At 58.9% G+C, this 14,097-nt stretch overlaps 1 protein-coding gene across 1 annotated transcript in view; it reads right to left on the bottom strand.

Annotated features, from left to right (window-relative positions):
* Window positions 1-13,826, bottom strand: part of HS6ST1 (heparan sulfate 6-O-sulfotransferase 1) — a 41,723-nt gene extending 27,897 nt beyond the window's left edge. Inside the window, exon 1 of the mRNA XM_025435943.3 lies at window positions 13,181-13,826. Coding sequence (XP_025291728.1) covers window positions 13,181-13,707 — 527 coding nt within the window. The 5' untranslated portion in view covers window positions 13,708-13,826. The remainder of the gene's footprint in view (window positions 1-13,180) is intronic.
* Between the last annotated feature and the right edge of the window lie 271 nt (window positions 13,827-14,097).

Raw genomic sequence — 14,097 nt, 5'->3', positions numbered from 1 at the left:
GTGAGGACCATGTGATGGCAGCCAAAGAGAGCGCCGAGGGTACCCCACCCGTCATGCCTGCCTAAGAAACAAGGATGGCTGTCACTGTCATTAGCCAGAGCCCCTTCTCCTAGGGAGGGCAGGAAGGTGGAAGGGAGCCCCAAGGTCCAGCTGTCTGAGAAGCCTGGTCTTTGACCCCTGACAAAGCCTCTCTCCACCTTCCTGTCCAGGCAGGGGACTTGAGGGGTGGCCCACCTTGGCTCCAGGCTGCCCCTCCACTGCTCTGCAACAACAGCAAATCTTCCTTGAAAAGACACTTCCTTAAAGTCCCGGCTGTTCCGACGGGTGGCCCAACCACCAAGTGGAAAATTGCTCAGCTCTAAAGAGGACGAAGGGAACATCCCAAAGTGCCACCACTTGTAGGGAAAGAAGGAATTCTTGTTCCTGAATGTTTCTGAGTCATTGCTGGCTCCAGCGCTCAGGCTACTGTGAGGAGCATGCGTGTGGGTGTGCAGCCGCGGGGCTGTGGGAGCGTGTGGGTGCCTTGTGCAGCCTACGGTCAGCCCTGGGAGCCCTCCAGCCTCTCCCCTTCCTGAGGTGGGGGCCGGTGCCCCCTAGGCCCATACGAATCCTGCCCCGGCCTGAGGCTGCTCCTCTGTGAGGCAGAGGATGGCCCATGGTTGGCAGTGACACTCAGCAGCAATCACAGGGAGCCATGACATGTGGTTGGTTCAGGAGAGGCCATGGCCCCTGCTGCAGGAGCAGGTGCCTGTTACCTCCTATCCTGGATGCTGTGTGTGCAGGCATGAGGGTGGGAGGGAGCTAGGAGCCCAGCAGAGACCCACGCTGCCGGCTGCACATATAATCTGTGCTGAGGATGGGGTGAATATGCTTCTCCCGACCTCAGGGACACGTGTGTGCCTGTGTGAGGCCGGAGGGCCCACCTACTGGATCCTCTAGTACTTATGGGAGCAATGGCTGGGTGTCCTTGGAGCTCAGCTGGCCGGAATGGCCTGTTTCTTTACCCAGCCCACATGGTTGGCAGCTGATGAGCAGTGCTGCTGGCCTCTGCCTCTCCAGCCAGATACACTTGGGTCCCAGCCTGGCCTGAGGGCAAGGGAGCACAGAGGGCCAGGCCCTCCTTGATGCCCAGTGGATCCTCTCCCTGAATAAAGTCAAGCCCCAATCAATCAGAGAACATTCCAGTCTAAGCCACAAAGCCAATCTCATCCCTTAGGAACACCTGCTGGCACCAGGAAACCTGTCAGCGTTGGGAACGGGGAAGGCTGCCAGCCTTCCTAACCCCTTGTTGCACACTGCGTGGCCACAGTGTGGAGGTTTTCAGCCAGGCCCTGCACCCTCCGCTGGTGCTGCTGACGGGCCCAGAGAGGCATACTAAGGGGAGAAGGCCCGCTCCCAGGCCCGTGACTCTATGGCCACATCCTCAGCTATAGCATGTACTACTGTTCCAGGAAAAAAATCTGAAGATAAATATTTAAACCATGGCTTCTAGGTCTACCACAACATTTTCCATAGCCTTGTGCTTCTTCTTTGCCGCTTGTGAGATGGACCAGGTTAGCTATGGGGGACACCTAACCCTGCCCAGGAGGCTGGGTGCATTCCTTCAAGTGTCTGTCCTCCGCAAGGGGATGCAACTTGGGAGCAGGACCAGAGTCCACGCTGACTACCTCTTCTTAGGACTGGCTCTAGAATGACAGCTGCCAAGCAGCTACAGCCATGGGTGTGGTTAGGGCCCACATGGGACTCCAGGACTTGAGTTCAAGTCCTCGGTGAGCTGTCTAAGCTTGTGACCTTTGGCAGGTTGCTTGGACTCTGAGACTGCCTCCCCACTGTGAGAACAGTGGAAGCAACACATCACAGTGACCTGGGACAGTGCCTGTCAGTAGGCCCGTTGGTCCCTGCAGGTCAGTGCCGAGTCCCCGGCAGGGGAGTGGGGGTCCAGGGTGCATCCAGATTAAAGCCAGAGCAAGATGTGAAAAGACCCTGACTAGTATTACTTGGAGAAAACCTGCCTCTGGTCTGGCAGATGGATAGCAGATACGCCACCTAAGGGGGTCAAGACCCTGCCTCTGTGGACTAGAGGAAGCTGACAGTGTAAGCCATGGGATGTGCCTGCTGCTGAAACCCCCCGGACTCTCTTGCTTTGGGGCTGCCTGCCTGTCAGGCACAGCTGGGCACCCAGTCCAGACATAGCAGTGCAGCCCTGGCAAGGAAAGGTGGGGACCATGATCTGCCGGGGGTGCCCCTCCGAGACCGCACAGAACAAGGGCTCAGGAAAAAAAACTGTTGAGCAAATTAAAACAACTTGCGAGGTTCCACGCACAAAGCCCAGGCTGCTTAAAGCAGGGATTTCCTGTTACTCTGCAGGCAACAGCTGCTGGCCTGCAGGGTCAGGATCCTATGCCAGGTGGTGGTGTGGCCTGGCCAGAGCTCAGACTTGAAACAGGCTGGGGGAGGCCACAGGTAGCTGCAGGCCATCACCCCTCGGCTCTCTGGTAACCCACTGATCCTCCCAGGAGCATTTCCTCTGGAAATGACCCAGAACAGCTCACATGATGTCTTGATGGACAGGTCCCTGTTCCCCAGGAGGCTGGCTGGGCTGCTGTGCCATCCCCAACCCAGCTGCCCCACTTGTGGCACAAGGGAAGGGCCACATATGTCAGCCCTGTCTGGAGTCCGAGGACCAGACCTCTCTGCTTCGTGGCACCTCACTGCCTCTGGCCTGGCCGGTGGATGGACAGTGGCCAGAAACGCAGGGGTCAGGTTGGAGCAAGCAGAGAACGGGGCGGGGGGTGAGAGGGATCACAGGAGCCCTTAACCTTGTCTCGCCAAGCAAGGCCCACGTCCCCAGCCAGGTGGGGTTCTTTGGTCTGTGGGGAGCCCCTGCCAAATGCAGAACTGCTCTGTGGTTCAGCCTGGGCCCCATGGACAGTGCCCATCCTCCAGACGAACATGGTGGTATGTGACAGAGCCCAAGGCCCTGGCTGCTGGCCTCAGATAGGCAGATTGAGGGCTCCAGGAAGGGAGAGGGCCCATGCTGTGGAATGAGCCAGAAGGACAGATCAGGGTACCAGGGCCTCTTAAGCAAAGCTCTCATATCCCAGGATTCTGCTGGCCTGGTTGAGCATTTTGTGCCTGCCTGATGCCCACTGGGTTCCCTTTCCACTCACCTGCCTGAGGACAGGGTCTGCTCCTGCTCTGGAGCAGCCCCACATCAATCCCACCACCTTCCTTTCATCTGCCCGGCTAAAACATGACCACCTTTTACTTGATAAAAAGGGTGTTTTCCACTGGACACACTGTCAGCCTAGCTTCTAGGCAAGCGAAGGAATGAACTTCCCCTGATGGGACTGGGCTTCTTGACTATGCTGAATGAAATAAAGCAGGAGTCGGTAGGCCCTGAACTTCCAGGGTTCAGATGGTTGGCCAACAAGCAGCCCTCTGTCTGGACTTGTATGAGTAAAACAAGCTGCCTAGACCTGCCTGCCCACCTGCCTGCCCCAAGGGAACAGAGGCGAGGAGGAGGGGCCTGTGTCTGGAGCTCCTCTTTGGGGTGAGTGGCCCTGGAGTGCTGCAGTGTGCTGGACAGGATGGAGGGCTGTGGCTAGGGTTCGGGACGGGGCAGCTGAGGTCTTGGCTCTCCACACAGGGCCCACTTACTCCCCGGCTTTGCGCCCACCTGGGCAGTGCCTCTTCTTGCAGGGGACATTTGACACCTCCAAATTCCCCTAGGAGGCCATCTGCTCTGCCTTGCCCTGTCCCACCTGCCCTTGCTCCCCACTGTACCACCTTGGGCTCCTGGGAAAGCTCATCTTTGCAACAGTCACGTTAACTTCACCATGGCAGGCAGTGTGCCCAGGAGATGCCTGGCTCTCCCCTTCCAGATGGGGACCTTGGGGAGGGCTTAACAGGAAACCCTGGAGCCACACAGCTGCGTGTGAATCTCATCTCTGCCAGCTGTGATCTTGGGTGACAAGTTACTTGGGCTCCCGGAGCCCTGGTTTTCTTATCTAACAGACATAAGGAAGGAGGGCCTGGCAGTGAGTGTGGCAGTTGGTACAAGTCACAGGCTCTTGGCCTGTGCCTTCTAGGTGAGAACACCTGCTTGTCCTGCTCCCCAGCACAGCGCACACCCTGTAAGCAGGGTGCATGTGGCACAGCAACCTCACTTCACATGATAGCATCTTCCCCAAGCCTCCCTCCGTTAGCTGGAGTCTGGCTGGAGGACCTTCTCCTGCTGGTGCAAAGTTTTCCTGGTGGGGAATGGGGGCCACATTGCAGAGACAACTCCACCTGGCCTCACTACTCCAAGACAACCCCCCTTACCCCCCTCTAGCTTCCGTGATGCAAATGTAAAACTCAAGGTTTGCTGGTCCTCTTCTCCCAAGGACACCAATGCTCCAGAAAAGCAAATATTTACATGTGATGCTTTAAAGCTCCTAACTCAAAGAGTCTGAGTTTGTTCCTGGAGCCCCATGAGCCAGGCCTATGATGGCAGGAGCTAATTCCCAGATGGACAATGATTTATGGGCCACTCCCCCCAGGCCAACTGGGGATGTGGTCTAGAAGTAAACGCTGCACATATGGGGCTGGGGTCACATGGGGCTGAGGGTGGGTGGTGTGTGTTCTGAGGCCCATGCAGGGACAGCCCTATGTTGGTGCAGCAAACAGGGACCAGGCACCAGCCAGGAGGCTAAGCCCTGCCTAGATTTCCATCCAGTGGGAAGGAGGCTCCTGGGACTTTGGAGCAGTGGGTTCCAGCCTCTGGTTTTGACTGCAGGATCCTTTTCCCCATCAAATCTCACAGGGACCCCAACAAGCAGGATCTGTGGGTGGGAGATGCCCGGCAGGAGGCTCATGTACTTGTTTGGCCTTCTTAGGGTGGGCTCACGCAGTGGCTGCCCTGGGTGTCGCTGAGGGCTTCCAAGGAAGGCCCTGGGAGTATCCCCACTGCTGGAAGGACAGCTGTTAGTCGGCCATCTGTCCCTCTCCTCAGTCTTCCGGGCCTCTGGCTGAGCTCCCACCACGGGGGTTACCAGAGAGGCTCAGCAGTCAGCAGGTACGCTGCCCTCCGTCCCCTGCCTCTGCACTTGGTGCCATCGGCTGGAGGACAGAGGCCTGGCTGGCCTGTGCGGCCCACACTGGTGCAGGCCTCAGTAGACCAAATGCTTATGACAACATGTGGCACAGAAGGACTGTAGGGAGGAGAGGCCTGGCAAGCACACCACCACAGAACCTCGTAGTAAGAGACACGAAGAAGACACCCCACCCCTCAGGGCAGAAAACAGCCTGAAAACGCTAACAGGTAGGTGGTGGGAGGAAACCTCAGTGGTGGTGGTAACCACATGCTAGCATGCCTGTCCCACTGGTCACAGGAACAGGCAGTTAAGACCACAGCATCCGCCTCACAGCTGCTGGCCTGGTAGAGAGGACAGTGTGCTACAGGCCTCAGGCACGGTGCTGGGAGTCTGAGGAGCCAGTCTGGAGAGCACTGGTCACATCCAGTAGGGCTGAGGATGGACCACCTGCCCTCCAGCCCACTCACAGGGACACGCAAAAGCAGGGGTGGCCAGGCCTGGATGCTGCCACCGAGTCTGCTCTTGCAACAAAGCAAGGGAAAAAGAGGGTGCTGTAATCCATGAAACACATAGTGGTGAGGGAGGTGGGTGGCAGGCGGGAGCCACAGCAGGCTTCCTTGTGCCCCTGTGGTAAACTCTCAGCCTGCAGTGAGGACAGAGGGACCGGCAGCACAGATCACGACCAGCAAGTGAACACGAACAAGCCTGCCACATCACAGCGATCCACGTCTGTGGAAGGTGAGCACGGCCTAGGGGCTTTCTCAAAATCCAGGGAGCAAGCACAGAAAGGAACAGAGTGGTCCCCAATAACACAGCCTGGGGTGAGCGGAAGACCCCTATGGCTGAAGCACAGCACGTCTTGGATGGTCGTATCGAAGGCCAGTGATGCTGGGTGGATGTCCCACATAATGAGACCCTAGCTACCTAGACTTTGGGTGCTGTAAGGAAGCCCCCCTGCCAGTCCCCAAGCTGACTGGGACAGGTGCCAAGTGCCTAGCTGGCCGAAGGGCCCTTCCCTGTTCACAGAGAGGGGATGCACTGTGGCCTCTTATAAAGAGTCTCCAGTACCAGGCACAGTGCCTGTGAGCGGCAGAACCAGGATTCAACCCAGCTGGTCCAGTCCCAAGCCCACCCTGACCCCTGCTTTGCTGCCACCCTGGCCACCCGCTGTTGTTGCTCTCCCGCGGACTTCTTCACTGATGGTGGGAGAGGCTGCCTGGAGGGCTCCTCTCTCCTCCTCTGATTCCTTGTGGAGGCCTTGAGCTGCTGCCCATGCCTTCTGGAAGGAATCACGGGTCAAGTCCCATGTGTCTCCATCCTCCACTGGTACCCCAGAGCCCCGTCTAACTGGGGAGGGCCCAGGAGCTTTTGCAATGGCCTTGTAGACCTTGGTGTACCCTGGTGAACAGAGGCCCGAGACCCAGGATGGTTGGTTAAGTGAACGAAGGAGCTGGGGTGGGCATGGGGCTTCCAAGTAGTCCAGGCATCCTGGAGGAAGCTTCAAGAGAGGTGGAAGAAGATAGCATTGCAGGAAGAGCTGCCAGCTGGCCTGGTGTGTGTGTGTGTGTGTGTGTGGGTGGGGGGTGCCCTGTGCCTCCCAAGCATAGCTCCTAGCACCCAGCCTGGTTGGGGCAGCTGGCGACAGTGGGAGAGAAGGGCTGCCTGCCTCGTTTCTGCTCCCCCATCAAGGAAAACAAGCCCCTGGCCCAGGCTGGGGTAGGATGTGTGTGGTCTTCAGTGGCAGGCCAACCTGCACTCACCACCCACCTGGCTGATCCTAACATCCTCTAAATCTTGCCCATGTTGGGCAGCCTGGGATCAGTGTGGTAACTCTCTGATGTGTGGGTATGTGCATGCCGCACTTCTAGAATAACAAGCCCTGCAAACTAGGGACTTGGGACACAGCTACACCAGGAAGGGGGCACTTTACTAGGGAGCTACAGAGAAATCAGACCACAGGTCCCACAGCCAGAAGGTGACGGACCTACATTCAGGGGCAGACTGGACACCAGCGCCTAGGCCTCTTTCTGTATTTTTCTTGCTGGGATAGCACCTCACCCCAGGGGCCCTGACAACCCAAGCAGAGAGCAAAAACTTGATAGGAAGAAAAAGAGCCAGTGGTGTTCTGGAAGAGGCAAGAACAAGAGTCTGGAGAGACCAAAACTTTCCTGCAAACACATCTCCTCATCTGTGAGTGCTGGCAAGGGAGGCTGAGGCACAGGCCTCAAGGCAAAGGAGAGCAGGGTTGCCAATGAGAAGTACCTACATGGTTATAAATAATTGCTGAGAAGCACTCAGAAAGCATCTTCTCAGGAGAGAGCCTGAGTGCCCTTCCCGTTTCTCACACTCTCCACAGACCAGCTGAAATGTGTCCTGGCCTAAATCATGCCACCCCTCCAACTGGGCCAGGGGTGGGCAGGTAGCTGCAGCCCCCCAGGACCATCTGGGAGCGACCCGGTCACATGGGAGTGGCAGTGGGGGGCACCGGCCAGTTGGCTGCCAGCACCTCTGACGCCATCGGCAAAGCTTGCCTGGCGCGGCCGTGCCAGAGCCAAGAGGATGCGGCCCGTTCCCACCTTCCTGCTACTCGGGTGAAGACAGCCATATGTTTTCCAGTTAGGCGATGATGCGGGTCTGCATGTGAAACTGCCTGCGTCTGCCCAGGGTCTTGGAAGCTGCATGCACCGAACCTGGCTGGTGTGACCGAATGCTTGGCTATTGTCCTCACCCACAGTCTTCCTGGCTGGGGCAGGGCAGGGAGGGCACAGAAGAGGGCTGGTGGGCACATGGGCTTCAGGACACACATCTCAGTACAGCTCCTCTCTAGGCCTAAGGTCTCTGCAAGTTCCCCAACATTGCTGGGTCTTGACCTCCTTATGTGGAAAATGGGGAAAATCGTCACAGACCTGCCTTGTTGGGGTGGTGGGGCCAATTACCCATTCCAAGTACCTACTGAGTACTTGGGGGGAGACAGGAGCCAGCCTCTTTTCTGTACTTCCCTCTGGGACCCTGGTTTCCTCAGATCTGGGTCTTCATAGTCTGCTACCCCTTTCCTACGGACCCCAAGTGACTGGCTCTCAGCTGCACCTGGCTCTCTGGGCAGGGCCAAAAAGCAGGTATCTGTGACCAGATGAGCAGGTACTTTGGGTGACTGGGCACATCTCCTCCCAAGACCCCTGAGGTTTAGACCACCCCTGAGGGTACATGCACCAAGCAGGACTTTGTGATAAAAACCACAGACACATTCTGCTGAGCAAAGTAAACTCTTCAAATCCACAAGGATATTTCATCCCAACAAGGGTGCTGTTGAAGCCGGCACTCAACACATGTGGCAACACAGTTGCAGACTCTCCAAAAAGTAACTTCACACTCATACTGATGGTATTTGAACCTTGAGACCTTTCAACTCGGAAATTCCATTCCTAGGAACTTCCAAAGGAAATGAGAGCTCCGCAGAATATCTACATACAAGCACATCCCCTACAGCATCACTTACAGGAGCCAGAGACTGGAAGTCTCCAAGCTCAACAACAGAGCAGAACTAACAATGCACCCAGAGGGGGATTGTCTGCAGCTACTAAAATATTAAGTTTTTAATAAGAAAGAACAACATTTATGGAAAATTTATATTATAGTTTCAATTACAGTAAAAAAAAAAAAAGCATGTGTGAGGAATACACTGAGTTTTCTTTTCTCTTTTATGTTTTCCTACCAATTATCACATAATCATTACAACAACAACAACAATAAAAGGATGAAACGTGAAGGAAAGACTCCAAAGACTCGGGGTCCCTTGAGGATGACAAAGCCAGACCTCCACACTGACAGCCTGCTACTCCCCAAGGACAGCAGCCAAATCTTTCACACCTCCAACTGAGAAAGAAAGAAAAAGACCAGGGGCCTCACAGGCCCCTGGGTAGGAGGGTAGGAGCTGTGCCCCCTGGGAAAGGTTTTCTGACCCTGGAGCCGGCAGTCCCCAGCTCAGAGCCAGCCCCCAACAGCACAGTGGTCCAGCCCACACTGCATGGCCCCACATTTTATAAGCGAGAGGCCTGGAAGCACAGGACTTGGTCTTGCAAGTCCCGGGTGCTGGAAAGAAAACCTGAGTTATGGAGATAATTTCACAAGACAGAACACCATTTAAAATAATTGTCAGCAGCTATTGAAAAGTTTGTCTTCTTGTGCATTTGCCTAAAAAGATGTTTTTGGTTCTGGTTATGAACGAAAACCTAATTCTGAACATCTTGACCTCAGATTCCCCTCATCTCCACGCAAGGTTTCCCTAGGTGATTCAGGCCATAGTGACACTCCAACCAGGTCCCATAGGTTGTCTGGGCCCCCATTCATGGGTTACAGTCACATGCTCTAGGTAACATCTGCCCCACTGCAGGCAAATGTGGGTTTTGTCCCCTGACCATGTGGAAGAAAGGAATTGTAAAGGCAAACTGAAGTTCTTCCTGCATGCCGCAGAAAGAACTGTTTCAGCAATGCCCCAATCTTAAGTCTGACCAACCTGGCTGGACCCACTGAGGGGCCCCTGAGGCCCTCTGGGAGCAGCACTGCACTCAAGGGGGACTCTGAACTTCATTCACTAGAGGACTCACAGAGGGACACAGCTCCCAGAGCGTGTGGCATCAGGAAGAGAACAATCTCGGAGCCAACATGTGGGCAGTACCCACTCAGCATCCGGCCAGTGCCAACATGCTATGGACGTGCCAGGATGGCAGATGAAGTGTGGCTGAGGGCATCTAAGGCAGTAGGGTGTTGCCAGGGAAGGCTTCCTGGAGGAAGGGGTAGCAGAGCTGAGGCTGAGGCAGCTGCTGGAGAGCCAGCAGAGGATTGGGAGGAGAGGACAGCACGCTGGGGCAGAAGGTAGCAAAGGCTCAGCTGAGAGCACTGGCAGATTTTTGGAACACAGGAACACAGCATAGCGGGGGGTATGTGACCAGAACGAGGCTGGGGACTGAGAGGGTACAGGCCATTGATGCTAGTGCTCCTACACAGCAACATCATCAGGGGCTCCTAGGGGCCTTGCTGCAGAGAGGGTCTGGGAGAGTCCCGAACCCCATGGAGGTGGCCTGGAAGCCATATGGGAACCCAAATGCCCTTGGTGACTCCAAATGAAGCCTACAACAACTTGGCCTGCCCTGGCCAGGGCAACCCAGGCCAAACCCTGACTGTATCTCCTTCTCTGTCCCCTTTAGGTAGATGGGGAGAGAAATGAGAGGCATCCTGGCTGTTAGGGAGTATCGTTCTGACTCCATGAAGTGACATGGAGCATGGGGTGCAGAGACACTAACCAAAGTGGCCCTTGGCTGGCCACCTGCCTGCTGCCTCCGGGCAGCCTCACTACTCCAAGTCAGTCCTTCCTGGGGGCCTTTCAAGCGCCCTGGCTGATCCTAGCAGGTGCGGCAGCCCCTGCAGCGGACATCAGCCTAAGAGGGACCTACTGATGCTTTGCTCACACACATCTTCTTTCTTTCAACTCAGGAAGTACTAACACTGCTAGAAGTTGCAGACTGTATTCCAGGAAGATACATCTCCTCACCCTCAAGTCTGTTACCTCAACACCTGCCCAGCTTAGAACCCCCCAGGCTGATGATGGATGCCATATGCTGGTGAGGTTCTGGTGCTGTGGAAACCCCTGCTCCACTAAGTCACAAGGCCCACCTCCCCTAGGCCCCCATATACTGCAGATACTAGCCCCAGGAGCTGGGAGGGGCTTGGTGGAGTTTCTAGAAGCACTCCTCATGCCTGCAACATGCTGGGCTCTGGGGACCAAGGGGGAAGGAAGGGTCCTCATCCTAGGCCCAGGCCCCCAGGGGCTTGTCAGGAAGGCTCTCAGAGTTAGGCCCATCCCTTCCTCAGTTACCCAGCCAGGCAGTACTCTAGAGCCCACAGGGCCGGGGGGGGGGGTGGGGGTGGATGGGCCCTGGTCTGTTGGAAGGAAGGGGAGGGTGACATTTGGAGCCCCGAAACCAGGCTTTCCATGGAATCTGGGCACTGACAATATTCATCCAGAGAGGTGCCAGGTCCCTGGGGCAGGTGGGAGAACTGCATCCTGACCTACAAAGTACCCCGGTCCAGTCCCAGACTAGGGGAACACTCAGAGAGCTTAAAAACACACAAGGCCAAGATTACCCTGACCTCTCAGGGAAGCTCTTTAAAAAAGCAATCTACCTAGCGCCTGGAAGACAAACAAAGGGGGCGGCGGGGGTGGGGTGGGGGGGAAGCGGCACAAGAGATGAAGCTCTGTCATCTGTCTTTTGGCATGGCTCACTCCCAAAGTGGACCAGAGAGGGAGGGCCTCCCGAGGACCCTGGAAACCCCTCCTCCACCCAGCCTGCATGCTGCTGAGCTCAGCAACCTCCAGGCGGAGGGGCTGGCAGCCCACCGCAGCAGAGGCATCCGGCTGACTAGGCACGGCATTTTCTATTCTTGCTACACATAGCCACCCAGGGGAGGGGGTGCTGGGCCTCTCTTGTGTAGCACCTGCAGGCCGGGTCCCCAGGGCTTGGCCCCCCAGTTCTCGTCTGTAAGTGTGGCTGGGCCTCCTGCTCTGGTGGATGAACTCCAGAGAAGGGAGGACAGGGCTCTTCATCCTGGTGAGCCAAAGGGAAGCAGCCTCGGGAGATGGGCTGCAGGAAGAGTGTCCTGGTCTCGGCAGCCCCGGAGAGAGTTCTGCACACTGTGCCCTCTGGGGTTCTCCTGTGCTAATTCCCTCTGGCAGACAGGATGGTGCCTACCCTCACCCCTCCCGTAGGCAGGGAGGTGCCCATCTGGGCCTATTTGAGCTGGTCAGTGCCCAGTTCTGGGGGACCACAGCCCTGGTGGGCCAGCAGCTGCAAAGCCCAGAACTGGCTCAGTCTAGCAGAGTGGCTGGACCACAGTGGCAAAGGGGTAGGAGGTGGGTGCTACCCCAGGAAAGTGCAGCCATGCAGAGCAGGCAAGAAGCAAGGCTTTAAGGGCTTTGGGGTGGTAGCTGTGTTACCGGGGGGCTGTAAGAGCTCTGGGACATTACTTCTCAGGCTATGAGCTGCCATGGGGGGTGGGGGGTGGGGTGGGCAGGGGATGGGGCAGCCAAGGGGGAGTCAGGTGACCTCTGCCCATAGCTCTGGGGCCCTAGTTTCCGGACAGCCCGGGGACAGACCACAAGAAAAGGACTGAAGAACTGAGCAGGAGAGCAATCCACAGAAAACGTTGAACTCCGGACTGGGCAGATACTCAAGCTTTGTCCCCCAAACACACCAGAGACCCCGTGCAGCCTCTTGACCCAGCAGAGTGCCAACAAACACAACTACACAGCTCACAGACGCTCCCCGCTCCCCGCCCCTGCCTGTCGGTAGGTGCAGTCCTAAAACAAATCTGGTAGGTAAACAAAAAAACGGGCAAGAAGACCTCACTCCTGGCCCCTCCCGGCCCAGACATCACAGGGAGAAGGCCCTCAGGGCTCCAAGGCCAACAGGAGGAAAAGAACGGGTATTTTAAGCACTGGAAACACGGCCTGCCCTCTGAGGCTGTGGCTAGAGTCCTTCCCAGGGGAGCTGCCCCCAACACTGCAGGTCAGCCCTGTGCCTCCAAACTCCGGAGAGATGGGGGGCTCCCGAGGAAAGCGTCTGAGTAGGCACCCCTGACTCCGCACCCCCCTCCTTTTGGCCGTTGGTCGGTTTCTGCTGCTCTTCCAGAGGGAGCCTGCAGCCGCCTCTGGGCACCGGGCGGGGCGGGCAGCACGGCCTCCTCCCCGCCCCCGGTCGCACTCGGGCCTTTGTTCCACCTGCGCGGACCTGCCGGCAGCTCCTCCGCGGCTCTTTCCGGGCCGGACACCCCCGTTCTCTCCCCTCCGCCTGGGGAGCGAGGGCCGCCGCGGGCAAGCGAACGCCCCTGGGCCACACGAGCCGAGGCACCCACCTCCCCGTGGCGCGGCACACGCCAGCCGGGACCGCAGGGGGCGGGGGGGGGCGGGGCGGGGGGGCGAGGAGCGGAGGGCGGGGAGGGCGGGGAGGGGAGGGGAGGGCGGGGCGGCCCCGGGCCGCAGGGCGACTGAGCCCCGGGCGCGCCGCGGGTCGGGCCGCAGGATGCCGCGGGGGCGGGCGGCGGCTCACCTGGGCGTGCGCAGCGCGGCGGGGTCGCGGCGGTCCAGCACGCCGGGCACGCAGCTGGTGAGCTCGGTCCAGTCGGCGTGCAGCCCGCAGCTCCAGCCCGTGGAGAAGCGGGAGAAGAGCCAGGTCTCGCGGCGGTTGGGCCGGTAGCAGGTGCACTTCTTCTGGCCCGGCCGGCAGTCGCAGGGCACCTCGAGGCGCACGTTCTGCACCAGGTGGCGGCCGAAGGTGGTGCCGCCGGTCTTCTGGATGTGCAGGAAGACGATCACGTCGTCGCCCTTCATGTCGAAGCGCAGCGAGCGCTCCAGCTCGCGCACCGGGAAGTAGTACTTCTTCTCGTAGTGCGGGTCGGGCGTGGGGAAGAGGTCCAGGTCGTCGGGCGGCGCGCGGCCGCCGGGGGCGCCCAGGCTCAGCCCCGGGCCCGCGTACTGGTAAAGGATGAGCATGAAGCACGCCGACCCCGCCACCACCAGCACGAACTTGCTGGCGCGCTCAACCATGGTCCTGCCGCCGCCGCGCCGCCGCCGCATGTGTCACCATCGCCGGCGGCCCGGGCGGGCGCGGGGGCGCGGGGGGCGCAGCCTCCTCCTCCTCCTCCTCCGCCGCCGCCGCCGCCGCCGCCGCCCGCGCTCCGGCCCGGCCCGGCCCGGCTACTCGTCGCCCAGGCCGCCCGCAGCGGAGCGGGCCCCGGCCCTGCGCGGCGCCATGGCTGCTCTCCGCCCGCCCGCCCGGCCCCGCTCCCGCTCCCGCTCCCCGGGCCGCCCCGGCGCTCGGCTCCGCTCGGCTCCGCTCGGCCCCCGCCCCGGCCCGGCCCGGCCCGCCCCCGCCCGCACCGCTCGGGCCAGCCGCCGCCACTCCGCCCCGCGCCGCGCCGCGCCGACCACGCTCTGCGCCGCCCCCCGCGCCGCCGCGTCTCCGCA

Source organism: Canis lupus, chromosome 19 (genome assembly GCF_003254725.2).
Source record: "Canis lupus dingo isolate Sandy chromosome 19, ASM325472v2, whole genome shotgun sequence".
NCBI classification, from domain to species: domain Eukaryota; kingdom Metazoa; phylum Chordata; class Mammalia; order Carnivora; family Canidae; genus Canis; species Canis lupus.
This window is presented reverse-complemented; position numbering and strand designations above follow the sequence as displayed.